The sequence below is a fragment of the Eucalyptus grandis genome, chromosome 3 (genome assembly GCF_016545825.1).
Source record: "Eucalyptus grandis isolate ANBG69807.140 chromosome 3, ASM1654582v1, whole genome shotgun sequence".
Classification (NCBI taxonomy): Eukaryota; Viridiplantae; Streptophyta; class Magnoliopsida; order Myrtales; family Myrtaceae; genus Eucalyptus; species Eucalyptus grandis.
The window spans coordinates 35284057-35311817 of NC_052614.1; the positions used below are offsets into that span (position 1 = coordinate 35284057).

Consider the following 27761-nt stretch of genomic DNA (forward strand, 5'->3'; position numbering starts at 1 on the left):
GCATGTGCAATAAAATGGATGGGTCGGCAACGCGTCTTGGGATGTCGCAATTTTATCGACCACCGAGGGATGTACGCACGCTCGAGGTTCGGGACGTGACAATTTGGATAGTACTTCCTTATTTTAGATAGGTTAGGACAAACCTTAGATTTTTCTTGATAGGTTGCTATGAAGTTAGTTAACACATGAATAGGTTAGGTAATAAAAAAAAGTTAGTCTTAACGTAATCAAATCCCGAGTCTAAAATCTTTAGTTGCGTAAATAGTAGGATATCCTCTCATATTTTACTGGGTTTCTAGCCGACCCTTAAAAGGGGGCTAGTAGCGACTTCTTTGTTAAAATTTGTATAGGCTTAATTGATAAATATATTAAATCTCTGATGTCGCCCGAGATATGAAATTGGAAAAGCCCCAGTAAATGGAAGGCCGTCAGTCTGAAATTGACAATACCCCTAAACCTAATAGCTCCCTCCCCCATGAAAGAGTTAGGTCACAACAGTTTGGCGACTCCACTATGAACTTGAGGACTTAGGCCTAATAACTTGATTATGTATTATCTAATGTGTTTTTATGGTAGCGCATTCAAGAAGGTTAGGCCAAAATAATTATCCATTGTGCAAGCCCATAACCAAACCTACTTTACGGTCCCAATACAAGATCTCACAGTTTAGTCAAAGTGTATCATTTTCAAGTGAATGCAATTCCTTGAATATATTGTCTTACAATGCATGAGTGTTTCTAATCTCATATTAATGGATGAGATGAAAGCCATTTTTTTTATGAGAATATGTGAGGAAGTCCTTTTTGACAGGACATCTTGTTCAGTACCAATGCCAAACCTCAAAACTACTAAATTCATCAAGAAGATGACCTTTTAGGAGGAACATTTAAATTGTGTATGATGGCTAGTCATGACAAGTCTAAATCAATGATGTTTTGTGTAAATGCTTAATTGATGCAAATAACATTTCCCCAAAAATAAAATGTGTTTTGAATATCCAATAATGATGTTAATTGCTTATTTTAGGTATTGTTTTCTTGATGAAGACATGTAATTCCTCTTTAGTGAATGTGTTGCTCTGATGAATTTGTTAGAAAAAATTCTTTCAAACCCTAAGTGAAAAATCTTAGGTAATTCCGAAGTCCTGAATGAAAAACCTTATGAATTTGTTGCTCTGATGAATTTGTTAGAAAAAAGTTCTTTCAAACCTTGAGTGAAAAATCTTAGATAATCCCAAAGTCTTGAACGAAAAACCTTAGGCACATCACCCTAATGAAAAACCTAAGGTTTAAAATCTTGAGTGAAAAACCTTATGTATTCTAAAATCCTGAGTGAAAACCTTAGGTAATCCCAAATTCTTGAGTGAAAAAGCTTAGGCGCATCAAGTCCTGAGTGAAAAGCCTTAGGCAATCCCAAAATCTCAAGTGAAAAACCTTAGGCACATCATTCTAAGTGAAAAACCTTAGGTATTCAAAATTCCCAGTGAAAAACCTTAGGTAATCCCAAAGTCCTAAGCGAAAAGCCTTAGGCGAATCAAGTCCCAAGTGAAAAGCATTAGGTAATCGCAAAGTCTTGAGTGAAAAACATTAGGTAATCCCAAAGTCCTAAGTGAAAAGCCTAATGCGCCCTAAGTGAGAAACCTTAGGTATTCTAAAATATTGAGTGAATAACCGTAGGTGCATCAAGTCCACCGTGAAAAAGCTTAGGTAATCCCAAAGTTCTAAGTGAAAAACCTTAGGTACATCAAATACTGAGTAAAAAACCTTGGATACCCTAAGTGAAAAAACTTTAATTATCTCCAAGTCCTAAGTAAAAAACCTTAGGTATTAGAATTGTCACACCTCGAACCCACATCCCTCGGCGGTCAATCCAAAATGCGATGTCTTAGGATGCATCGCCGACCCAGTCTTTTTATCTTTTGATTAAACGCATGCGGAAATGAATTAAATAAACCCCTGGTCATTAAACAAACAATCGAGATAGTAAAGCACGACAAAAGTTGCCAAAAACAACTTATTTATTTATTCACTGTTCCCCCTAAGAAGTTAATATGTACAAGCATTTCTATGACCATGCTAACGGCAAGGCCAGCCAAAAAGTGTCGCATCTCGCCTCCACCACATCCGCACTCAGCAGATCTACACGTTATGGCCCTGAAAATGTTTAACCATAACAGGGTGAGATAAATCTCGGTGAGTTAAATCCCTAAGCCTCGACTAGGATACAAGTTTGCCTTGGAGGAAGCCTAAACAGGCACCACAAACAACTTACCTTGCATTGGTGCACCCCTTGCATATTAGCACGTCACATATGCCATTATCAATACCATAAGCATAAACAATAATCAAAACACATACTTCTCATTCTCCAAGCATTCAGACAAATCCTGATTATAAGGTAAACCCATTTTGGCACGTTCCATACCATGCCTAATAGTTTTACCTCATAATCAAGCGCAATGTATCCCAATCATTCACACGTGTTCCGATTATTATGACCCCTCAGGCCACGGCCAACACAAGAGTCGGCAGTCTTCCGACATAACCGGGCATCGTCCCATCCCATCGGGCACGGCATTATCCCACGTATGCATACACCTCAGGATAGTATTCCAATAAGGAGCATCGGTCCGGCCTCAACCACGACTCGACTTCTGGACCCCCGCCGAGTATCCGATAAAATCGGGAATCGTTCCCAAACTCCCATTGGGTGACGGGTTCGATTAAGTGACCACACGAGCATACCATCAATCAAACCAACTTTTATTGCCGTTGTTTAGCCAAGAACACAACACTTCATTTTTAAATGGTAAACTTGGGCCACCCTTTTTTTTTCTTTAAAACTCTCCGAAATAAATTCATACATGGTATGTATTCAAAATCAACCCGTCAAACTTTACACACTTCTACTTTAAAACCTCATTGTTTTATTGAGCACATAAAATTTGGCGTCCGGACGCGACACCTTTTTTTTTTTTTTTTTTTTCTATTTTCTTGCCCAATCCCTTTTTTTTTTCTTTAAAACTTTTGGAAAGAAATTTGTACGTGCTCCCATACTCAAAATTAACCCATCAAACTTTGCATGCACCTAGTTTGAAACCCTATTGTTTTGTTGGGCACATAAAATTTGGTGTCCAAACCCAATACCTTTTTTTTTTCCATTTAATTGCCCATAAAACAATATTTTGTAATAAAAATCGGAACCTACCATAAACAATCAAACTCATAATATCACACGTACAAACACTCAAAAACACACATAATTCCATCCAAGAAAATGAGCGTAAAATTCTATGTAATGACTAATCCGTCACTAATTACGCTAATTACGATTAATTAAATAAATAACGATTACATTAAGTAAATTATGATTAATTAAACTAAACCTAATTAAGTAATCTAACTATGATTAATTAACCTAATGGTAATTACTTAGGCTAATCACAATTAAATTAATCTAAACCATTCTTAATATAAATTAAACTAAACCAAGCTTAGTTAACACTAAACACTATTAGTGCTAATCTAACCACCAAATAAACGCAATTAACAGCCTAATCAACGATTAGAGAGTTAACTCATGAGTTTTTGACAACGGTGGGCTCACGGCGACGGCAACACGACAGCATCAAGGACGTGCCACTCGGGGATCGAATGGGGCTTAACAGCGGCTGCGGTGGACCTTCCAAGCTCTCGGCCAAGGTGGGGCTTGGCTTGGCTTGGGCGGGCAGCAGCTCGGCTGGACGCAGAGGAGTTGACCGAAGTGGTGGCTGGCTGTAGGCAGGTTGCGGTGGTGTGGCAGCAATGAGGTCGGGACGTGGAGGTGAGGACGGCTGTTTGGCATTGGCGCGAACGCTGAGGTCTTGCGGGTGTGGAGCTGCGGTGCGGGGAGGCTGGACGTGAGATGAAGCCGCTGGTGGTGATGTCGTGAGGTGGTGTTGGACGTTGGGTGGTGCTATGGTGGAGTGGTGGTGGAGGTGTGCGGTGGAGTTGGCGTTGGGGTGGTGGGTGGTAGCGTGATGATGGTGTTTGTTGGCGTGTGGTGGTAGCTGGAGTGTGGGGGTAGCTGCAAGGTGAAAGAAAATGGAGATAAGAGGGAGAAGTTGAGAGGAAATGAAAGAAGGGGCTGGCTGGATGAAAGGAAATGAGCAGGAAGAAGGTTCGGTAGAAGGGGGCTTGAACCTTGCATATGAGAGAGTGAAGAGTGAGAGAGAGAAACAAGGCAGCCAATCAAAGGCTTTGACAAATATCTAACTCATCATCACTCCACCAATCAAAATTTACCTTTAATTTCTCACAAGTAAAGCCTTTTTGGGATAGAAAAAAATCCAATTTCTCTACCCATTCCTTTTTCTTTTTGTTCGAAAACCGTTTTTCTGCAAAATTTCGGACTTGATGAAAAATCACCGAAAAATGAGTTGACGTCCAATAAATAAATCGTGACACGCTCGAATGCTTGATTCTTGAAACCGAATTAAATTTTGTGGTTAAAATTGATCGAATGCGACTTTAGTACGATCTAATCTACTAGGTAGCTTTTAAGGATTTTAGCGCATTTGACCGGTGGTCGATAATTTTCGATCAACGTTTGTGCATTTCTGAATCGAAGACGACCCTCGGTTGTCACGTAATCGCGATGGTTTAATTACGTGTCCCCAATATAATATCGATAGAAAATCGGGTTATTATCGTTCGATGTGAATATCATAATCATGCGGAACCACCTACAATTTGACTACGTACTTCCATCAAATCGGCTTATATCCATTCGCTAATCGATTTATAACGGTATCGTATTGATGCTTACCGATTATTATGGTCGAGCGGTCAATTTCTAATTGAATTTTCTAATCTGTTGCGTTTATATCCCTTAAAGGCCTCACATAATAAATTAGTTAACTCGTGAGTAATAAATTTTGAGTAAATTAACCATAAGCGCGTTGACGAAACAACCATTTCATATATTCGAAACGGGGCCAAATTTCGGGATGTCCTTAAGTAAAAAAACTCAAGCAATCTAAATCGCCAAAGTCCTGAGTGAAAAACCTTAGGCATTCCAAATTGTTAACTTGGTAAGTTTTTGTAGCCTGGAGTTTCTTTCTTTGCACAACGAGCTTATATAGTTCGAAGCATTCCATCAACTCGGTAAGATTTTGTAGCCTAGAGTCTCCTTTATTATCATGCAAACAACATTAGGAAAATATTTTTACTTTCCTTAATTTCAATTAAAAATAAATAAAATCATTTCACTCAAAAATGAGAATAAGGTTAATAGGTCTATCCAAGTACTAAGTAAAAACCTTAGGTGTAACCGAAACCCATTTTTACATGAGAGACCTCATTTCTAGTCGAAATCCGTTTTTACACGGTATGACCTCATTTCTAGTCAAAACCAATTTTTACATAGTGAGACCTTTCATTCTAGTCAAAATCCATTTTTACACAGTGCGACCCTTAAAAAACTATGAAAACTATAAAAAAATATAAATAAATAATAATTAAATAAATACATTTGCATTTTCATTGCCAGTTAGCAAAAATTTAAGGTGTCACCTAGTTTTTGAAAGAAACCTCGTTGAGCTCTTTCAAAGAGTAGTTGTTGACACCTGAATTTTTGTCGATCATTCAAGTATTTTTTTTTTTTTGCAAAAATATAAAAATACAAAAAGAAAGAAAGAAAGAAAGAGAGATAGCAAAGTTTAATTAAATTAAAAATAAATCGAGTGGGCTGGTGCTGTCCAGCGCACTTGGCAATTTCGGCCTTCTAAGCCCACCGGCCGCAACTAGTGTTGTTCTTTATTTATGGGCCCATATTTTGTGTTCCTTTAGCACATCTCTTTATTCCCTTTCTAGCCCATTTCTTTTATGTTTTCAAAGCCCACTAGAGATTGAAAAGGAAACAAAAAGCCCAGCCCCTGCTTTTCTTTCTTCCCCTCACGCACGCGACTACTTCCTTGGTGAGCATATTGACCGTGATAGAACAAGAATGACGGAGAAAAAAGGGAGGTGGCGAGCTGCGTCCGTGGGCGCCTGTGACGCAAAGAAAAGCAACAGCACGTGATGTGAGAAAACGCGTTCTAGAAGGTGTGCTAGCTGCCACAAGGAGAAAAAGAGCATAACAGAAAAGATTCGAAAAAAGCGAGCGAGAGGAGTGCGTGAGTGAGCAGGGGTGTCGGGCAAGGCGGAAAAGAAGCGGAGAAGAGAGCAGGGAACTTGACAAAAACAGAGAATCAGAGGCAGAGCGAGAGGTTCGCCCATTGTTGCTCACAAAAGAAGGAGGGATGTCATCGTTTTTCGGAGGAGGCGACCATTGAAGAGGCGAGCTGCATAGAGCTTGCCATGAGTGCGAGGTGTGCTCGACCGAGAGGAAGAAGAAGAAGGTGTTGAACGGGCTTGACGTTCTAAGATAGAGGACCCGGAAGGATCACCAGCGAGAAACAAAGTTAAGGAGGCTGTTCGCGTTTGCCGGATCCAACCCGACGTCCTCTTCTTCGTTGACGCGTAAAATGTTGAAATCCGTTGGCAAATTTTTTATCAAAATGAGTGAAACCTCAGATGTTGTGACAGATGATGACAATCTAGAGCCGTGTAAGCGTATTCAAACCGAGAACCGCCTAAAAATCTAGTTCGGATTTTAATTCTCGAACTGCATAACATATGTTAGACAAAATTGCTTTAACATATGTCTCATATCATGCCTCTATCCGTGTTTTCGTTGTGTTTTCATGCGATTCGGTGAAAACCCCTGTTCGAGTTGGTCGGCCGCTGACAGCTTCGGGAGGTTGAAGGTGAAGGGGAGAAAGAGGCAAAATAGGGAAAAACATAAAAGAGAAAATAAAAAGAATAAAAAATAGAGATGAAAAAATTCTGATCGGGCCGGATCCGAGTTTGGGTCTGGTCAACGAGTCAGATCGGGTCTACCTAATCCAAGCCCGTTCTCCGAATATAATAATTAAAAATAATTAAAAAATTAATAATAGTAATAATAATAATTTTAAAAAGAAAATAAAAAAGCTTTAAAAATTTTAGGTAATGATTTAAAAAAAATTAGAAAATTAGAAAATAAAAAGTAGGAATTTTATAGCAAAACATTAAAAATTAAAAAATCCGAAAAAAAGTCATTAAAAGTAAATAAAACAATTGGAAAACCCTTGTAAATTAAAACCTAAAATTTGATAATTTTTAGAGCTTTACAATAGGATATCTTCTTTTGCTTTGTTTTGTTTTCATTTCTAAAGATAATTTTAGAATGTTTGCATACTTTCTATTATAATCATAATTGATTGTGCTTTTTCAAAATTTGGATGTTATTTCCTTGTTTTAGAATGGTTATGACAAACATTAGATTTTTCTTTATAGGCTGTTATGGCGTTAGTTAACATATGATTAGATTAGGTACTGAAAGGGCGTTAGCTTTATGACTAACGTAATCAAGTCCTTAAATCTAAAATCTCTAGTTGTGTAGATTAAAGGATATTCTCCCATATCTTACTTAGTTTCTAGCCGAGCCCTAAAAAGGGGGCTAGTGGTGATCCTTTATTAAAATTTGCAAAGACGTAATTAATAAAAAAATATGAACACTCGATGTCACGCAAGATATAATAAGCTTGAGAGAGCTCAAGTCAATGGAAAGCCATCGGCCTGTAGTTGATAATACCCTTAAACCTAACAGCTCCCTCTCCCGTGAGAGGGTTAGGTTGTGATAGGTACTAAGGCTTGAAGTTTCATTCATAGGGTCCTGTCCCAACAATGGGCTTTATGGTTCCAAGCCATGACTCCCAAGGTCTCAAGCTTGCCACCAAAGTCTGTGTTTGGCCACAAGATCTTAAGCTAAGGCACTCAAGTCCCGACACTAGATGATGTCATTGGGTGTGGCACTAGGAGAGGTCATATTATATTTTTGAAAAATGAATTCTGGTTTTAACATAAAATCATTCTTTTGGAGTTTTAGGGTCCATTTGTTTCGTGGAAAATGGGCAATTTCTAGAAAATATTTTCCCAAAAGTCAATTTTCCATGAAAATGACAATATTTTCCGGTGTTTGGCTAAAATCTAAAAATGTTTCGAAAAATATATTTCGATGTTCGGTAAGAAAATATTTTCTAAGACTTCACCACTTAGGCATGCATCACTTACTGACCTATAAATCCATCAAATATAAACTTGCCTTTAAATCCGGGCAAATTTGTTTCATATCTTTGTTCTCTTATTGTCACACAACGCTCATCTACTCTAAAAAATGTTTGTTGGATTTTAAAAAGAAGCAAAGGAGAAAGAAGTAAAGCATGTACAACCCTAATGAGAATCTTTCAGTTGAGTGGTCTCTTCTCCCCCTGCGACTTTTGTGTTCTAATAAACAAAAAAAGAAAAAGAAAAAAGAAGTAAAGCATGTAGAGCCCTTTACTTGTGCAATGTACAACTACGGGTAGAGTAAATAAAGAAAATGATAAGCAAAAATGTAGAGCGCGAGCTGGAGATCAACGAGCTCGAGGTTCGCTTGGCAACAACAAATGACTAGCCAAGAAAGAAGAAGATGGAAAACAAAGAAAATAAAAAGAAAATAAAAGGAAAAGAAAAAAAGAAAGAGAAAAAAAGACAATAAATATAAAAGAAAAAGGAAATTAAAAATAATTCGAATTAAAAAAGAAAAAATAATAAAAATAATTTGAATAAAAAAAGAAAAGAATAAGAAGAAAGGGAAAGAAGAAGTGTGGATTTGTAGAGGTGTAAGATAGAAGAGATCAAGAGAGGAAAATGGTTTTCACTTTTCAAAAAATGAAAAATATTTTCCCCTAATTTAGAAGACTTTTTTCCTTTTATGGAAAATATTTTTTCCAAAGAATTCATTTCCATGAAACGAATGTCGGAAAATCCGAAAGGTTATTTCCAAAAATTATTTTCTGCGAAATGAACGAAGTTTTGTGTAAATCTTGTTAATTATGAAAATTATTTACATTAATCCGACTTCTCAAGCGATGTAAGTTCATCATTTCCCATATCTAGTTTTTAGTACTGGAAATCGTTCTTAAAATTTGATTAGTGTAACCGTAAAATTCCTTCTCGAAACCTTTTTTAAGTCAGTGGACCAGTCCTTTCTTTTTTTTTTTTTTTGGTCGGTGGACCAGTCTACTTCACATGGACATTTATATTAGTCAAATAGTGGCTCCGTGTGGCAGCATTGGTGGTGCATTCCTTTCCCTTGAATCACGCCGACCACCTATATGACCAAAAAGAAGCAAAACCGGAATTTAAGGACAATAATTTGAAAAGTTTATCCGACCGTCCATGGACGAGGCGAACGCGGCTTCTACGCGGCATGGGTTTTTGGGACATTTCACTCTCTACTTTGTGACGCTACTTCCTATATTACTCTAATATATATATAGGAAAAGGAAAATTGTCCGCTTTTTTTATTTTTTGGTCTAACATCCGCCGTTGATCTGTTGAGAAATATTGCTACGAATATGATTATTTCTCTTTAAATAAAAGTTGATAATTGTCCTACATTGTTCGAACCGTTCAGATGGACAGAAAGAGCAAACAATTAGTGTTCACACTCCCCTGACTTGCGTATTTAGTTGGTGTTCGCACTCCCATGACTTCTGTTAGATGAGAGATTACTAGTTATGTCACCGACATGTTAATTCCCTTTTTTTGACTTTTATGAAAAGCTACTAAAAAATAAATATATTTTAAAAAAGTTTATATACCTTTTACATGGTGTACATGTAAGAAGGAAATTCTTGTTTTAAAGTAAATATTTTAATTTTTTTTCCAATGGAGTGGCTCTCATTAGGGAACCTAAAATTTATTTACTTAAAGAAATCAAATACTTTCCGTTGGTTGGGCGAATACTATTTGTTATTTGTTATAGGCAGTTCCTTTTATGGAAAAAAACGTTTTACTTATTTTAACTAACAAATATGTCCCGGAGAGCTAAAGTTAAATAAAGTCATTATTGTCTCCAAAAAAAAAAAAATAATGTTATGATTTGGTCTGAGATAGCAAAATCTCCGGGGTCAATACGGAACCTGGCACGGTTTGGTCGACTTGGCGAATTTTCATGGGAATGACGCGGCTCACAAATTGCCCCTTTATTTTTTTCCGCGTGATTGAGGCTCGATTACCATGACACCAGCAATAATTGCATTTCATATGTCCAAAAAACCTCTGAAGTTAGGTGGACACATGAGAGTTCAACGGAAAAGAAATCACTTGCGATGAATCTGATGACGATATCTATATTCTTTTATTTAATATCTAAGTTAGTGCAATAAATTGTTATCTACTGAATTATTTGGAATCATACATGACTGGAGGGTTGGAACCAAGACCATAATGGTATTATTTAATCTCCCATTTATATACTACGCTAGATCCTTAAGAATTCGGTACATTTCTTGTGCATGCCACTATACATTAAAAAAAAAAAAAAAAATTTAGTGACCACAGTTTTCTGTTTTGTTGGTATAACCTCCGATAAAAATAGTACTTCGTGTGGAACCATGCACAAGCTAAGTCGCAACCTCAAACCATTGGGGCATGAGTGGTGCAGTGTAATTTTGATTTAATTAATCCAGACTTTGCGTGACGAGTTAGGACCATTGTGATAATAGCTAGAGGAGGAGTTAGAATTGATTGTCCCTCCTAGCTCTTTTTGGCCAATCATATGTAAGCCCGATGCCCGTCATTTGGAATTTCAACCCCACATATGCGTGGGCAAGTGATTTTAAGACGTGGGACTTTTGTGGTTAAGTGTTTAGGAAATTATATTTATGAGGATGGTTTCAATGGGTAAATATAAGAAAAAGATAGAATGGGGTGTATGGGGATGGATATCCAAGGATGAATTATAGAATAAATGATAGATTACAATCTCACCAAGGTCTAAATGATGCACTGCCAACCGAAGATAAAGATCAGGATAAATGAAATTCACCACTAAGGCTTAAATGACAAATCACCCATCAAGGATAAAGGATTTCAAGATAGGGGAAGCTCACTATCAAGGTTTAAAGGAAAATCCACTAGTCAAGTATCACATGCCGATTGATTCACTCTCGATCACACGTAGGCTGATTCGTGCGGCCTTAAGGTTTTACCCCTAAGCAGCCTTTCAACACTCAACTCACAAGGAACTTTAGAGAGAGAAACTTCTTGAGAGAGAAGCTATGATTTTATATATCTTGTGAATGAGATTACAATGAGGGAGGAGACCCATTTATATATAAGTATAAGGCAAATTGTATTCGTAGATCTACCTTAGATCTAACGGTAGAGATTGCACCTCCCCATCTACCAACTATCAGCATTTATTGCTAACTACCAGCTACTTGCATTTATAACGTATGCGTATAAATACAGTATCGCTCGCCCCTAGGAGAATACTCTAAGTCTCGAGGACATAAGCCGAGGGTCATTAATGTGTCACACCCGTCCCATAGAGCCCTCTTGGATTACCATTCCTTCGGGTCGTGACATTCTTCCCCACCTAATCAGGTGACGCCCTCGTCGCGTCTTCGGCATGAAAGTCTTCGATCTCTTTCTTGAACTGCCAAAGACTCTCCTTGGGCTCCCAATTGGCTTCACTCTCCAGAAGACCCTTCCATCGGATCAAATACTCACGCTTGGCTGCACAATACCTCTTCCGTATGACTTGATCCGCCAATATTCTTTCGACTTCTCGATCATACGAGGTCTTTGACCCGAGTGGTGCCCGTTGTGACTCCCCTTGATCCGGGGCTTCCTCATCAACTTGGAAGGGTTTAAGCATACTTACATGGAAAGCGAATGCACCTTCAGCTTTGGTGGTAGCTCTAGCTTGTATGCGATCTTTCCAACTCGTTGTAGCACCCGAAATGGCCCCTCATAGTGACAAATCAACCCCCTGTGTACATCCTTGTATCGAAGAATCACGTGCGGCTTGGCCAACACTTGGTCTCCAACTTGGAACTCCACATGCCATCGCTTCTTGTCCGCCCATTTCTTCATGCGTTTGGAGGCCTTGTGTAGACACGCCCGTGCCAAGTCCATCTCTTCTTGCATGTTCTTGGCGAACTTGTACGTGGGCAGACTACTCCTCCGGTAACTCGAAGCAATTGTGCTCAGGGTGTTTGGTTGCTGCCTAGTTGCAACCTCGAACAGACTCTAGCCGGTCGACTCGCTCCGTTGCAAGTTGTAGGAGAACTGGGCTATGTTGATCAGCTTCGCCCAATTCACTAGCGTCGTGCTTACATAGTGTCGGATGTAGATCTCCAAGGGAGCATTGACTCACTCCGTCTGACCGTCGGTTTGGGGATGCAAGCTCGTTGACATATTCAGCTCTGACTCCAGCAGCTTGAACAACTCGGACCAGAAACGTCCCGTGAAGTGAGGATCTCGATCACTCACGATCGTTTATGGCACTCCCCAGTACTTCACCACATGCTTCGTGAACAGTTTGGCTGCCTCCTTGGCTGGGCAATCCTTTGTCGCAGGTACAAAGGTTGCGTACTTTGAGAACTTGTCAACCACAACCATTAGAGTCCGACACCCTTCGGACTTTGGCAAGTTGACGATGAAGTCCATGGAAATACTTTCCCATGGACGAGTTGGAATGGGAAGTGGCTCCAACAAGCCCGGCAACGACCGTTGTTCTAGCTTGTCTTTTTGGCATACTAGACAAGTCTTCACATACACTTCAATGTCGTCCCGCATTTGTGGCCAGTAGTACTGATCTTCGACGAGGGTTAATGTGCGGTGGATCCTCGGATGACCCGCCCACTTCGAGTCGTGGCACTCGCGCAAGATCTCCTTCCTCAGCTTCTCATAGAAGGGCACGTACAGCCGCCTTCCCTTGGTGTAGAGGAGCTCGTCCTCACACCAAAATTGTCGAGTTTTACCTTCCTTGGCATACCCGATGAGGGCTTGAGCTCTTGGGTCATGTGCCAACCCCTCTTTGATGCGGTCGACCTAAGGACAACTCGGTCGACTCATTGTGTGGCTCATCAGCTTCGTCTTTTGGCTCAACGCATCTGCCACGAAATTGGCCTTCCTCAGCTTGTACTCCAACGCGTAGTCAAATTCCGTTAGGAAATCCTGCCATCGAGCTTGCTTCGGACTCAGCTTCTTTTGGGTCTGAAAGTAGCTCGTGGTCACGTTGTCCGTCCTTACGACGAACTTCGATTCCAAGATGTAGTGTCTTCACGTCCGAAGACAGTGTACCACCGCGGTCATCTCCTTCTCCTGGATGGTGTATCGACGCTCGGTGTCGTTTAGCTTTCGGGACTCGAACACCATCGAATGTCCATCTTGCATAAGAACGCCACTGATAGCATAATCCAATGCGTCCGTCTCTACCTCATAGGGTTTGGTGTGGTCGGGCAATGCCAACATCGGCTCCTCGGTCATGGCTCACTTCAATTAGTTGAAAGCCCTTTGACATCGATCTGTCCACTCCCACGCCTTTTCCTTCTTCAGCAGGTCCATGAGTGGCACGGTGATGCTCGAGTAGCTCCGGATGAACCGTCGGTAGTAGTTGGTGAGGCCTAGGAATGACCTCAACGCTGGCACCTTCATCGGCGGTTCCCATTTGATGATCGATTGAATCTTCAACTTGTCCATCCACACATGTCCACCCCCGACAATGTGTCCCAAGAACGAAACTTCCTCTTGGGCAAAAGCACACTTCTTGCGCTTAACATGCAGCTCGTTCTCGCGCAAGGTTTGTAAGACTTGCCTTATATGTTCGACATTCTCTTCCAACATTTGACTATATATCACAATATTGTCTAGGTAAACCACTACAAACCTATCTAGGAAAGGGTGGAGTACCTTGTTCATCATTGTGCAGAAAGTAGCCGGAACATTGGTTAAGTTGAACGGCATTACGAGGAACTCGTAGGATCCATACCGTGTCACGCGGGCTGTCTTTGGCTCGTCCCCTTTAACGATTCGAACTTGATAGTAGCCCGATCGGAGATCCAGCTTGGTAAACCACTGAGCTCCACTAAGTTGATCGAAGAGATCCGCGATGAGCGGGATTGGGTACTTGGTCTTCACAGTTAGCTTGTTCAGTGCCCGGTAGTCGATGCACATCCGTAGTGACCCATCTGAAATAGGACCAGTGCATTGAACGGGGCTTTTGACGGCCGTATGTAGCCCGCGTCAAGCAGCTCCTTGAGTTGCCTCCTCAACTTTTCCAATTCGAGCGGCGCCATACAGTAGGGCGCCATGGTAGGCAGTTGAGCATCAGGCACTAGCTCGATCTGGTGATCCACCTCTCTTGGGTGGCAGCTTCTTCAGCAGATTTGAAGGCATAACATCCTTGAACAAGTCGAGGACTTGGGTTGCTTCCGTCAGGACTTCCTTCCCTTCACCTCTATCATCCTCGATCTTCAAGGCCACCAAGAAGGTCACTTCACCCTTCCTTGCTCCTTTGGTGAGTCGCATGGCTGAGATCATCCTTCAATCACGGTTCGACTCTCGATGGACCAGAATCACACATTGATAATTCTTGTCCAACACACATATACACTCGGCAAATGGTATAACTACAACATGAATCTCATCTAGGAATTTTATTCTAATGATAATATCATAGTCATCAAGGGGAATTACCTCTAGGGTCTCCTTGCCCTTCCATTGCCCAAGTTCCAGCTCCACGTCCTTTGTGATGCCAATCGCAGGGACGTCCTTGGAGTTCATCATCTTGAGCCAACTAGCTCCCTTCTCAACTCATATGTTAAGCTTCTTCACGGCCTCCTCCGATATGAAGATGTCGAAAGCTCCAGTGTCCACGAGCGCACTCATCGTGGTCTTCTCGATCTTCAGGTCCACGAACATCAAGCCTTTAGGCTCCTTCACTTTCTTGAACTTGATCATGCTAATGAGTCGCAACGATCCCAATTGCGCTTCCTCCCTAGGCTTATCCTTTTTGCAAAGAGCGGCCAACTTGGCCTTATTTAGGCAATCCCGCGCCATGTGCGGACTGTCGCAAAAGAAACAGTTATACAAGTGTACTTTCCTTTGCCCTCCTCCATTTGGCCCCGCATGAGCCCGATGAGGATGAGGACCATTCGGCAGTGGTCTACCTCCGGTTGGGTAGTTATATCTCCCTCGATCCCCCCCACCATTGCCTTTGTCCCCTGGACGAGTGTCCGGTCAGGATGTGGAAGGCGACGCCTTGTATTCCATAAGCGATTCAGCTATGGTCATCGCCATCGTGAGATCTCCCACATTGAACCGCTTCAGCTCCTGCTTGGTCCATGGCTTGAGACCACTCATGAACTGATGGTACGCCTCAACTTCATTCATTGAAGGGATTTGGAGTAGCAACTCCAAAAATCGCTTGATGTAGTCGCGTATACCACCTTTTTGCTCGAGACGCTTCAGCTTGTCACGAGCTTCCTCCTCCGCATATGCGGGGAAGTAGTTCCGTCAGAACTCCTTGACAAAACCACCCTAGGTCGTGATAGGATTCCCACACCTATCATCCGATCGACGAAGCCACCACCACAGCAATGCATTATCAGCTAAATCATCGAAGTACTGTTTACCCGTGTTTGGTTGTCGTTGATTCCCATGGCCTGGAAGTACCACTCCATGTACCACAGAAAGTTGTCCATGTCCTTGACCACCCGCGAGCCCCAGAATTCCTTCGTCTTTACCGTGTCCACTCGTGGACCTTGCACCGTGATCACTCCGTTCATGCGTGTAGCTTGTGCTTCGGTGAGCTTACCCGTAAGCTCCATTATCTCCGCGCGCATGGCCGCCATCGTGGCCTCCAAGGGTTCGTACCGTTGTACGAGTTCCTCTTATAGGGTCTCCAACAACTCGTGGCGGAGTTCTCCCATGCCAGTCTTGAGCTCTTGCACATCCGCAACCAACTCCTCTCTTCCGGCGTCAACTCCGTCCATGGTCTGGGTCAGGTCATCGACTAATCCTTGGACATCGGAGATGAACAACTCTAGTTTCGCCATCCGTTGTGCAAGATCCCCCATTTGAGATTTGTCCTCAAATTTGAGAAATCTTCATCCTCCAAGTAAGGAGAAATGTCTCCCACATGCTGAAACTCCGAACTCTTTAGGAAGATCAATCTTATATGCATTGTCACTGATTCGCCCAATAACTTTAAATAGGCCTTCAACTCTAGGCATGATCAATCTTTTGACAAGATGGAAACCTCTCCTACCTCAAGTCTAAGAATAGGATATAGTATTTAAGAAATAGTATTTGTGAGGACGGTTTCGATGGGTTAATATAAGAGTAGGATAGAATATAGTGTATGGAGATGGATATCGAAGGATGAATTACGGAATAAATTATATATTACGATCCCACTAAGGTCTTAAGGATACGCTACCAACCGAAGATGAAGATCGGGATAAACAAAGTTTGCCAACAAGGCTTAAAAGACGAACCACCCACCAAGGATGAAGGACCTCAGGATAGGAGAAGCTCAACATCAAGGCCTAAAGGAAAATCCATCAACTGAGGATAAAAGGGCTTTTTGGCTCACCACTGAGGAGTAATCCACTCTTCAAGGATAAAGAAACCGAAATAAGAGTTATCTACTATCTAAACATGTTCATTCACGTAGAGAAAAATCCCAAGTAATTTCATTCATCAAAATCTAGTCCGGTTGCAATTAAGAGGCTTCCTCTATTTATAGGAGAAATAAAACTTAGGAAATAGAAAAGTAATAAATAGACATGAGAACTATCTTAACATTAAAGACCTAGGAGCTTAGAACTTTGACTCTTGAAACTTACATAACATTAACGACTCCTAGGAAAATAGAGATGTATTTAATGACTTGGGAACCTACATTCTTGATTCTTTAGTCTTGCAAAATTCATGCTCCCACCTTGACAAAAAGATAAATATCCCAAAACTTTGTAAAATGACCATAGAAGTTGTTCATAATGGCCTCCCATTGATATGCTGGAGATAAACTTCAAGATCAGCAACTAATAAAGTGTATAAAAAAATCAACGACTAATATATCATACTGAGAAGTAACTCATTAATTGTCAATATTGATAATTTCAGTAACTCATTAATTGTCGACACCGATAACTTCGGTAAGAATGATTCGGTACCACTTTAGTTGGAAATTTCAGTCTTAATCCATTGAAGCATGTTATGTCCAGATTCTATCTTGGCTTGAATGAATAATGATGGTGCTGAGTACGCTAATGGAGTTAAGTCGATTGCACCCGCATCACCACATGCTTCTAAACTGAGCAAATGCAAAATTCTCGTACTTTGTGATTTGAAATGTCCGACTGTGCATGTATATGAAGAAAACAAATGGATGTCCATGGAGGCAATCTCACTTGGCCTCCGTCGCCAAGGTTATGTAATACATCAGTGATTCATTGTTGACCCTTTTCTAATAGTCTAACTTTTCAGAAAAGAATGGTTTGTCTAGCATAGGTACTCGCTCGATTTCATCTTGTTCATTGTTCCTGATATTTTATTTATTTTCTTGCTTGTTTACGTCCACATCCTATTACACAACATAATTGCGTCATGCTAATTTCAGGTTGGATGAGACATTACCGAGGGCAAAAGAACGCTTCAAGTGCCATAACTTTGGCCAAAGGGACACTTAAGTGTCATAACTTACGAAAGGTACACTTAAGTGCCGTATTTGAAAAAAAACTGATCACCTGAGTGCCACTCCGGCCAAAGTCCAGCTAAAATGCCGACGTGGCATTTTTCTGGTGAAGCACGCCCAAAACGACGCCGTTTTGCACGCTGACGTGGCCAAATAATGCAAAAACGGCGTCGTTTTAGGCCGACGTGGTAAAAATAATAATTAATTAAATTAAATTAAATTTAAAATTAAATTTAGTTAAATTATTAAATAATAATAATTTTAAAATTAAATTTAGTTAAAATATTAAAAAATAATTAAAAAATTAAAAAAAAAAAAAAAAAAAAAGGGAATGGGGGAGGCGGCCGAGGGATCAGCCCCGGCCGCCGTCGCCATGGCCCCGCCACCGCTTAGGGAAGGGTCGGCAATAGCGAGGGAGGGTCGGCCGGGGGTCGCGGGCCCCGGCCATGGGCCGGCGACCCGGCCGATTGGCGGCGAGGGCTTGCGAGCCCTCACCCCCGAGATCCAATGGTGAGGGCTCACGGCCCTCGCCGGGCCGGCGACCTCGGTGACCAACGGTGAGGGCTTGCGGCCCTCGCCTAGATCCAGCCGGCGAGGGCTCGCGAGCCCTCGCCACCGGTTAGCCGGGTCGCTAGCCCCGGCCGTGGCTCGGTGACCCCGACCGACCCTCCCTCGCCGTTCCGCCCCCTTCGGGCAAAGTGGCGGGGCGGCAAAGAAGAGCGGCCGAGGATCAATCCTCGCCCGCCTCCCCTTGTTCCCCCTTTTTTTTTTTTAAAGTATATTAAATTTTAATTATTATTTTTAATATTTTAACTAAATTTAATTTTAAAATTATTATTTTTTAATATTTTAACTAAATTTAATTTTAAAATTATTATTTTTTAATATTTTAACTAAATTTAATTTTAAATTTAATTAATTAATTAATTAATTAATTATTTTTCTTACTGAGTCAGCCCAAAACGATGTCGTTTTTGCATTATTTTGCTATGTCAGTGTGCAAAACGGCGTCGTTTTGGGTGCGCTTCGCTGGAAAAATGCCACGTCGGCATTTTGGCCGGATTTTGGCCAGATTGGCACTCAAATGATCCATTTTACTTTGACTTTGGCACTTAAGTGTACCTTTCGTAAGCTATGGCACTTAAGTGTCCCTTTGGCCAAAGTTATGGCACTTGAGGGGTCCGCACATCCATTACCGAGCAACAACTTAGACTTAGGCAACATGAGATAAGAGGGGGCATATGCAGCGTCCGACATCCCCGTCCTAGCTAGCTCTAAGACTACTGTAAACAACAATATTATCCACTGTAATCATGTATCGCTCAGGTCTGCATGACTTTAGAATACATTCTGATAGTGTGAGATTGCACAAGACTTCACCATTAGTGTAAGAGATAATAGAAGCGATCGGATACATATCTGACATCCAACATCCGGCCTAGGTTTTGACACCACTAAAGGTAGCCCTGCGTGGGTTCGCCACCGACATAATATCGTCCGCTATAGTCGCAGCTCATCAACGCTTATACGACCTTAAAACTCATCTTGCTAGTTTGAGGCTAAGCCAGACTAATCTGTCAGACCAATTGCCCGGACTTAAAGACTAGGATCAGAGACATATTTTGACGTCCAACAATGCAGATTTTCTGATCAACTAGGAAATTATCTTGGCAATATGAAGGTCAAGAGCAAGAAATATGGCCCATTTTTTTTAAGGGAACTGAGTGTTAGGACCTAAATCAATATAAGTTGAGGTGCGGAACTTTAAATGTTTAGTGACCAAGGACTAAATTGCAAAATCCCTTAAATCATAAGAATTTAGTGTGGTTTTCGTTGCATTAAATTTATATTCCCTTCTACTGTCCCCGCTCGTAAAAAGTGTAAGCTCCGCTGCAGGTGCTAGTGCCAGGTTCATGCCATTTTCTTCTAGTCCAAATAGTGGGAATTCCATCAATATAATTATATAGCATGGAGGAGTTCCAGGATTTTTTTAATGTTTTATTAAAGGGTGTATTTGTTTGAATAAAATAATTTTCCCTGAATTAAGTTTCCGAACAGTTATGCGTTTATCTTGCTAAAAATGATTAGTTAATAGAAAATAATTTACAATTAAAGAAAATATTTATCCTTAAAATTAGGAGAATGGATTTTCTAATATAACAAGGGGAAATCATTTTTCACTTAAAGCAATTTTTTTATCAAGAAATTTTCTTCCATTTCTTTTGTAGAAAATTTTGACATTTATGGAAAAATGTTTTTCAAAAAGCCATTTTCCAGGATAACAGCAATATTTCTTGGTATTTGACTGAAATCTAAAATTGAATTAAAAATAATTTCCAATTATTTGGAAAGGAAAATTTGCTTTTATTTTCCTAAAGAGATAGGCAATTTTAGTGTGATATTTATTTTTCACTTAAAGCTACATATGTTTGTGTATTAAATCAGGGTGTATTTATTTTACTTAAAACTTCTAATTAATGGAAAATGTTTTCGTGAAATTCAATATGGGGGAAAGTAAATAATTTTCTGGTGTTTATGGGCCGAAAACAAGTTTAAAAAAAATTAGTTTCATGGTATTTGATAATAAAGAATCCATTAGAGGTAGCTTCCATAATTAAAAATCACAGAAAAATGACTTTATTAGGAAATCATTTTCCCCAATTTAAACTTATTATTTTCAGTCCATAGAAAATGCTTTTCGTTAATTGAGCAGTATTTTGGTTGTCCAAATATTGAAAAACTGCGAAAAGAATTTCTCAATAATGGTTTTTCATCAAACGAACCGATCCTAAAAAGCAAAATTGTTCACCACTATGTGTGGTGCTGGAGACCACAGACTAAGGACCCAAGCATATAAATGTTGGCGCTTGAGAGTGAAGCATCTCTATAAAATTTGATTGATCTATAACGTATCCGTACGATGGAGATGCCATAGGCAAAAATCCCTCTCTTTTTTGTTCCATGTAAGGAACAGCTCTTTAAAACAAGTATTGATGCAAAACTGGGGATGGAGGATTAAGGAACCAGAAAAAGAGCACGAATCTTAATATCATAACACAGTAAAACAAATTTAAAGATGATTCCAATTTCAAAATTTTCCCCAAATTCCAGAAATCCATTGTGAATTATAACCACGTAATATTAATTGAGTCACAAATCGTTTTTTACAAATAAACAAATAAGTCTCTACAATTTTAAATCATGATTTCTTCAAGATATGGGGTTGAGGTGGCGTGATCATATATCATATAATTTGTTCCCTCTCACGATGTGGGCTCTCTTTATTTTGGTATTTATTTATTTTTATAACCCAGGATTTTGATTGTAAGTGGTCGGCTACATGGAGGGGAACTAGTATAACAACTTACCTCAGTAGCCCCCCCATACCGTCTACAAAATACACTCAACTATCAGAGTATTCCTTGAATTTTCCAGCAAACCTGACTTTCCGTGGGATTAATATTAGTAAAAATCCCAAATCAATACCCTCAACTAAAATCTACACTTCATCAATACTTCATCTCATATCTCGTTAAAATGCATATGTGTAATGTGGAGAATAATAAATCTGACGTGAAAAATCCACGTGTTGACACATATATAGCGCAATATAATATTAAATAGAATACTAATGGAGGATAGATTTGAGTTAGAGGAACCGATTAATGATTTGTAGTGAGATGACAATTAATTTGTGAAAGATCTATTATGATGTATTATTAGTGTATCAAATTGAAGTTTTTAATGGTTTAATTTTTTCTGTAAAGCAAATAGAGCCTAAAAAGATTTGGGTAATTTTTTTTTTTTTGGTAAAATGTAAGAAGCTATAAATGAGTACTTAAGATTTTTACAAATTTAGGATATTGCGATTTATCCTTTCTATTTGACGAATATTTATCGTTAGATCAAATGGGTACGTGAATGATCATCATTGAATAAATTATTTTACTTTAAGACAAGCGAGGGTTGAGGAAGGAAATTTGCGTGGGATGTTATATAGAGGGGGGAGACCACAAACCCAGAAAAATAACCGAAAACTAACAAAGGGTGGCCTAGGGGTAATAAATAATGCATTAGTGGCCGAATTTGTCTCTCTTTGAAGTTTGAGCCGACCTTCCTGACCTTCCTAACGGGGAAGCCACGGATAGCTTTCTCCTTTTGACGCCTTTGCGGGTTCTTTTCATCGCCAAAATAGAAAATGTTAAGAGTTGTCCATCTGTAGCAAGTGGACCTCTTTTGTTTAGTGTGCATCGACAATGTGTCCTTTATTCACGAACCCTAGGCTAGATCTAGGTTCTTAGAAATTAGTATGGGAAGCCAGAGCTTGTTCCTGGGACCACTATGAATGTGCCTTGATTCCTAGAAGTTTAGCTCAGCCACCCAATGATGGACCTAGGTCCCCTAAGACTAGTTCATGATCTCAAGGACCGAGCTAGCATCTCGGATGATAGGGCTCAACCTCATGCACCAAAGCCAGATGCCGGACACTCGAACTTAGGGGTGAACATTGGTCTAGGGTTGACCTTGGACCGATCCTAGACCGGCCTAACCCTATCGGTTATGGTCAGGTTCTCAAGGAGACTGGGTTGATCCTTGGTCATAGAATTCCTATACCAGCATTGTGTGGGTCAGTTCTCGGTTCTAAGAGTTTCGGGTCAGTCCAACCCGGATTAACTCGGACTATATATATATAATATTATTTATAATTTTTTTATATAGAGAAAACATTAAAATAAATTGGGTCAACAACAATTAAACAACTCTCTGGTGAGGAGTTCAAGTAATTTTACATTATTCTTTAATAATTTAGGTTTTTAATATCCTTTACGGTGTCAATAGTCATAATTTATGAAGAAGGAAAGTGTTTTTGTGAGGAGTCTTCACGGCGTCCAAAAATGCACCTTATGGCATCCTCCTCTAGTATTCGTTCTCTTCTATCTTATTTGTCATCTTAGTTTTCAATTTGCTAAAATCGAAAAAAATAACTCCTCCACTCACCACTCAACACTCGTCTTGCTCGCTTTGGGTCACTTGTGCCACTCGTCGCTCGATGCTCGCTTGGCTTGTTGTTCCTTGCTCGGCATTCAATGCTCATTCTGTTCGACGCTCGCCCCATTTGACCCTCACCACTTGCCTTTCTTAGCTGACCTTGTTCATCATCGAACCCATTGAGTCGGTACAGTCTTCGGTTGCCCTTTCAAGGAGTATAAAAAATGAAATAAAAAAAATATTGGTTAGTCTTGGGTTGATCTTAAAACCGAACCGAACTTATTGGGTTAGTATGGTTCTCAATCGTTTTTTTTTTTTTTTAAGGAATACACAAAATGAAATAAAAAATTATCAGTTAGTCCTAAGTTGACCCTTGAACTGGACCGAACCCATTGGGTCGGTCCGGTCCTCAATTCTAAGCTCAATAAGGTCGGTCTTCGGTCTCAAAAATTGAGAACCAACGCTGTATGGATTGGTCAAGCGTTGGTCTTAGGATTAGAGGGTGGACTAGTCTAACCTGAACCATGCTCATCCCTACTCGAACTAGAGACATAGGGTTGTACTAGAGATGTCTTCTTCAATGTGTGTTTGATAATTTTTTTGTAATAGATATAAGAAAATTACTTTCATAGTATTCGCAATATACAAACTACACATAGAAAATTTCTTGAAAATTAAATTAAAAAATATATATATTTCCAGCAAATCACATGAAACAAATTCAAAAAGATTCGGGTAATGCTGCATATGTATACTCAAGGTTTTTGTAAAAAATTGGTTTATTGACTACCCATAATTTCCGTTCATACACCGGGTGACTGTCTCCTTTATATGCACCTCCACCACCCCCACATTCACGCAGCAAGAATAATTTCGTTCCTGTTCCACAATAAGTAAAAGCGATGAGCTGTCGTTGTTTAGGCAAAGAAGTTGTGTGTCTTTGTAGTGCTCCATGGCTCAAACTAGCTTGCCTCTACAGGTCCTTCTGCTCCCTCTTTTCTCGCATTTGCCGCTTCCTGCTCCTCCGAGTCAACAACTCTTTTTGCATCCAAGTTGTCTACTTCGTCTTCCTCTCGTTCCTTGGCTTTTGGGTCCTCAAGGACTTAAGGCCACGGACCAATTCCTTTAGGCCTAGGGATTTGGATCTGTTCTTCACCTCTGTCTCCGCAGCAACTGTCTCGAGCATGTCCACGGTGGAGATGGAGGTCTTCTCCAATTCCCAGCTTGTCGTGATCACCGTCCTGATGTTCGTCGGAGGGGAGGTCTTCACTTCCCTTGTCGGGCTTTACTTTAGGAAATTGAAACTCCGGTGTCTCATCAAAACCGAAGTCGCCTCTGTCAATGCCAATCCCTGCCCTTCGAACCCAACAAACGACATTGTTGACCACATAGAATTAGGTGTAGCGGCGAATTCAGATTTTCTGAATTCCCAAGGAGAGGCTCAGTTGTTTAGACCGCGAGATGAGTCCTTAGATCTTGGCTATTTGAAATATTGTTCGGTTAGATTTTTGTGTTTTTTAGTGTTAGGTTACCTTATAGGAGTCCATGTTCTCGGGGTTGCTGCGGTTGCGCTCTATATGACACATGTTTCTAGCGCGAGAGACGTGCTAAAGAAGAAGGGTCTCAAAATGGTGACCTTTTCCGTCTTCACCATCGTGTCGACCTTTGCTAGTTGCGGGTTTGTCCCAACGAACGAAAACATGATTGTCTTCAGTAAAAACTCTGGCCTCCTCCTAATTCTCATCCCTCAGGTCCTTCTCGGGAACACGCTGTTCCCGTCAACCTTACGGTTCACGCTTTGGCTCATCGAGAGATCCAGCAAGAAAGCAGAAATCAAGTACTTGTTGAGCAGGACAGGTGAAGTTGGTTGCAAGCACTTGCTTCCGAGCCTCCACTCGTCGCTATTGGTGGTCACGGTGTTGGGGTTTATTGGTGTCCAGTTTATAATGTTTTGCTCGATGCAGTGGGATTCGGAATTGTTGAATGGACTGAGCTCGTACGAGAAAATCGTGGGCGTGCTCTTTCAGTGCGTGAACACCAGACACACGGGTGAGACTATCGTCGATCTGTCCAAAGTTGCTCCTGCCATCTTGGTGGTATTCGTCGTCATGATGTTAGTCTCTCTCTCTTTCTCTCTCTCTCTCTCTCCAGCCCCCACCCCACTCCCTCCCTTCCCCTCCGCCATTCACGAATAGGAAATTTGGCTGGGGGGAAGAGAATAGGGTCCTCTCTAGTCCCACATCACTTAGAGGGGAGTTCTGAGCTAGTTTATAAGGCTTGGTCCCTTTGAGTTCTGGATTAGTTTATAAGGCTTGGATCCTTTTAATCTATCTAACACGTTTTAAAGCACTGAGAACTCAGTGTTCAAAGCGGATAATATTACACAGTGGGGCCGGGTCGTTACATAAATGAACCTTCATAGATTTTTTTTTTTGTCGGTTCTACTCTAACATTCACCCTCAGACTTTTTCCTAGATTGAGATGCGTTAGTATGTAAAATCATCATGGTCAAGCATGCAATGCTCTTTCAATAAATTGACGGATTTTCCCAATATAGGATTTTCGAGAATCGATGAATAGGGACTTATTGAAATATATTAATTTAATAGAAATGCCGTTTTATTTAACATATGGGTCATCTGACCAGTGCTTTCAGAGCTCTAGTCGAAATTTTTTTTAGTGATTTTACTTTCAAAACATCAATTAAACATCACACAAATCCTTTAACTAGCCAATTGGAGACCTTCGTTTTTAGTCATAGACAAAGGACTGCAATTAGGGGCGAATTGAATGAGCATTTACAAAAAAAGAAGCGTAATTAACCCACATCCACCTCGTCGTAAACAACTCATAATAGTCACCTTCTACCATTCCTCCAACACTCCGGATGTGCGTAACAAAATGATGTCCATCCACTAAGTATATTTATATGTGTATGATTTTAAGGTACCTTCCACCGTATACGTCGTTTCTGCCGGCGAAAAGTGGCGAGAGGCTTCAGGGAAACAGCAAAAGAATAGAGCCGAAAAAGAGTTACAAGCAACTATTGGAGAATTTCAAATTCTCACAGCTCTCCTACCTGGCCATCTTTATCGTCATGGTATGCATCACGGAGAGGAAAAAGATGAAGGACGATCCCCTCAATTTCAACGCATTGAACATCGTGGTCGAAGTGATCAGGTAAGCATCTATTTTTCCCCTCCTCTCTTTTTCGTCGTGTCTATTAGTTTAAATAAGGATATTTTCATAAAGAAATAACACGCTGCATGGAATGATTTTTAAATTTCATCGCTGTAATATCTCATAAGTTTCAACACTTTTTGGGTATCTAATAAAATGAAAATAGATAATTAATTGAATAAAATAAAAAAGGGAATTGGACAACCGAAATTAATTAATAAGTTTTCTTTTCAATAGGATAGAATTGTGAGGCATTGCATTTTACTAGTTGAGTATTCTAGGTGCTTACAAAGGACCCTCCCTGGTTAGCACCTCCTCAAATTCCTCACGCAGATTCCACGAAAGTGAAAGTGGTCCATCGTACTCTTCCATGAAAGTGGTCTCTCGTACTCTTCCGTTGGAAGCCGCCCTAGGCACGTGAATGCACGTTTCCTCACACGTGCATGACCGTCTGCTTGAGTCAAACGCGTGATAAATACGTTTCCATGAGAAAAAGAAACAATGTCGACATTTGGTTGTCCGTTAGAGCCTTGCTAGGATGACCAAATCAAGATCTCCCCCAGCTCTACGTGATTTTCTTAGGTGATAATCAAATATTTGATCACTTAGGCCTAGGAAAAAAAGTACTTGCGTGATTTTCATAGCTGATGACCAGATATTGTCAACAATTTCAAGATCTCCATTATTGGATAAACTATGTTGCAGGAACAACATCACCTATGTAGCCTAGGGCAGTGAATGAAACCAAAAATAGAACTTCTCTCTTTTTGTTTGGTCAATAGGCATACCCCCTAGGATGTGAGCTCTTAAAATCATACTGTCATATTAATGTAATGTCAATCATAGGTACATAATACATGTAAATCATAAATAAATGCATTTGAGTCATAAAACTGATGGGCACGTACACATAACATGAACAAACCTATGTAATGAAATCATGATTTTTGAAATTGCAGTGCATATGGAAATGTGGGGTTTACGACAGGTTATAGTTGCGAACGACAATTAAGGCCCATCGACGGCTGTGAGGACAGGTGGTATGGATTCTCTGGGAAATGGAGCGATCAGGGCAAAATCATCCTAATAGTCGTTATGATTTTCGGAAGATTAAAGAAGTTCAACATGAAGGGTGGCCAAGCTTGGATCCTCTTGTGAGAGACACAAAAGACCTTTTCACGCCCTATTACGAGCAAGCAGATGGAACATCACTAGGTTTAGAGACAAAGGCAAAATCATCCTTGTCTTCATGATTTTGCTCCAATTTTTTTATGTTTTTTGTCTTGTCCAATACACAAGGTATTCAAACCGCGAAAATTAATATGCCGCAGAGTTGGAGCATCCCTAGTTTAGAGACCGCAATGTAGATATCCCATGCCAACATATTGCATTTAAGATTTGACCATAATGGAAAATTTTCAAGATTTTTGCTAATATCTTTTTGATTTATTACACTGTGCACTGACGGGGGAATTTCCACCATTGGGCACTATGTATGGAAATTCCCGGTGGTGTTGATATAAGTACACAAAAATGAGATGCTGCCCATATATGTAAAGTCCAACAGCTTGATACATGGTTACCAAAAATAATAGGATGGAAGAAAACAATAGCATGGAATATATCGATGAGAAAGTGTGACTCATTTTTAGTTAGGTGTAACTTTAAGTGAAAATTAATGGTACTTAGAGATTGATCCATTTAAAGTAAACTCGATCTACTTGAAATATTAAGCATAATTTATTATGACATCCTGATTTTCAGGTTCTGTTTTCAATTGAATAAGTTGGGCTTTTCATAGATGCGTCTATAGTTATTTTCTCTGAGTTGACCACTCATGAGATAACAAGTCTATCAGGTAAAGCTGTTAAGGAATCTAAATGCAATAGGCTCGGGAATTCGACTAGGAATTGACTGTTTGACCGTGTTAATTTGCAAGGGTTGTTATGGCACCTTCAAAATCGATTAAAGATCGAAGATAGGTCAATTCG

At 40.2% G+C, this 27761-nt stretch overlaps 1 protein-coding gene across 1 annotated transcript; it reads left to right on the plus strand.

Moving 5' to 3' along the window:
• Window positions 1–23467: 23467 nt before the first annotated feature.
• On the plus strand, window positions 23468–27175 carry LOC104437319 (sodium transporter HKT1). The gene is made up of 3 exons (XM_010050256.3): window positions 23468–24703; window positions 25537–25770; window positions 26730–27175. Exons 1-3 carry the CDS (start codon window positions 23493–23495, stop codon window positions 26926–26928), a joined length of 1644 nt encoding a protein of 547 aa, XP_010048558.1. The 5' UTR covers window positions 23468–23492; the 3' UTR covers window positions 26929–27175.
• The last annotated feature ends 586 nt before the right edge of the window (window positions 27176–27761 follow it).

Bases quoted from the DNA above. Each gene is read 5' to 3' on its own strand.
- LOC104437319 (XM_010050256.3), top strand. From the start codon at position 23,493: ATGAGCTGTCGTTGTTTAGGCAAAGAAGTTGTGTGTCTTTGTAGTGCT. The intron at 24,704-25,536 runs GTTAGTCTCTCT...TATGATTTTAAG, and splicing joins GTGGTATTCGTCGTCATGAT to GTACCTTCCACCGTATACGT. The intron at 25,771-26,729 runs GTAAGCATCTAT...TTGAAATTGCAG, and splicing joins ATCGTGGTCGAAGTGATCAG to TGCATATGGAAATGTGGGGT.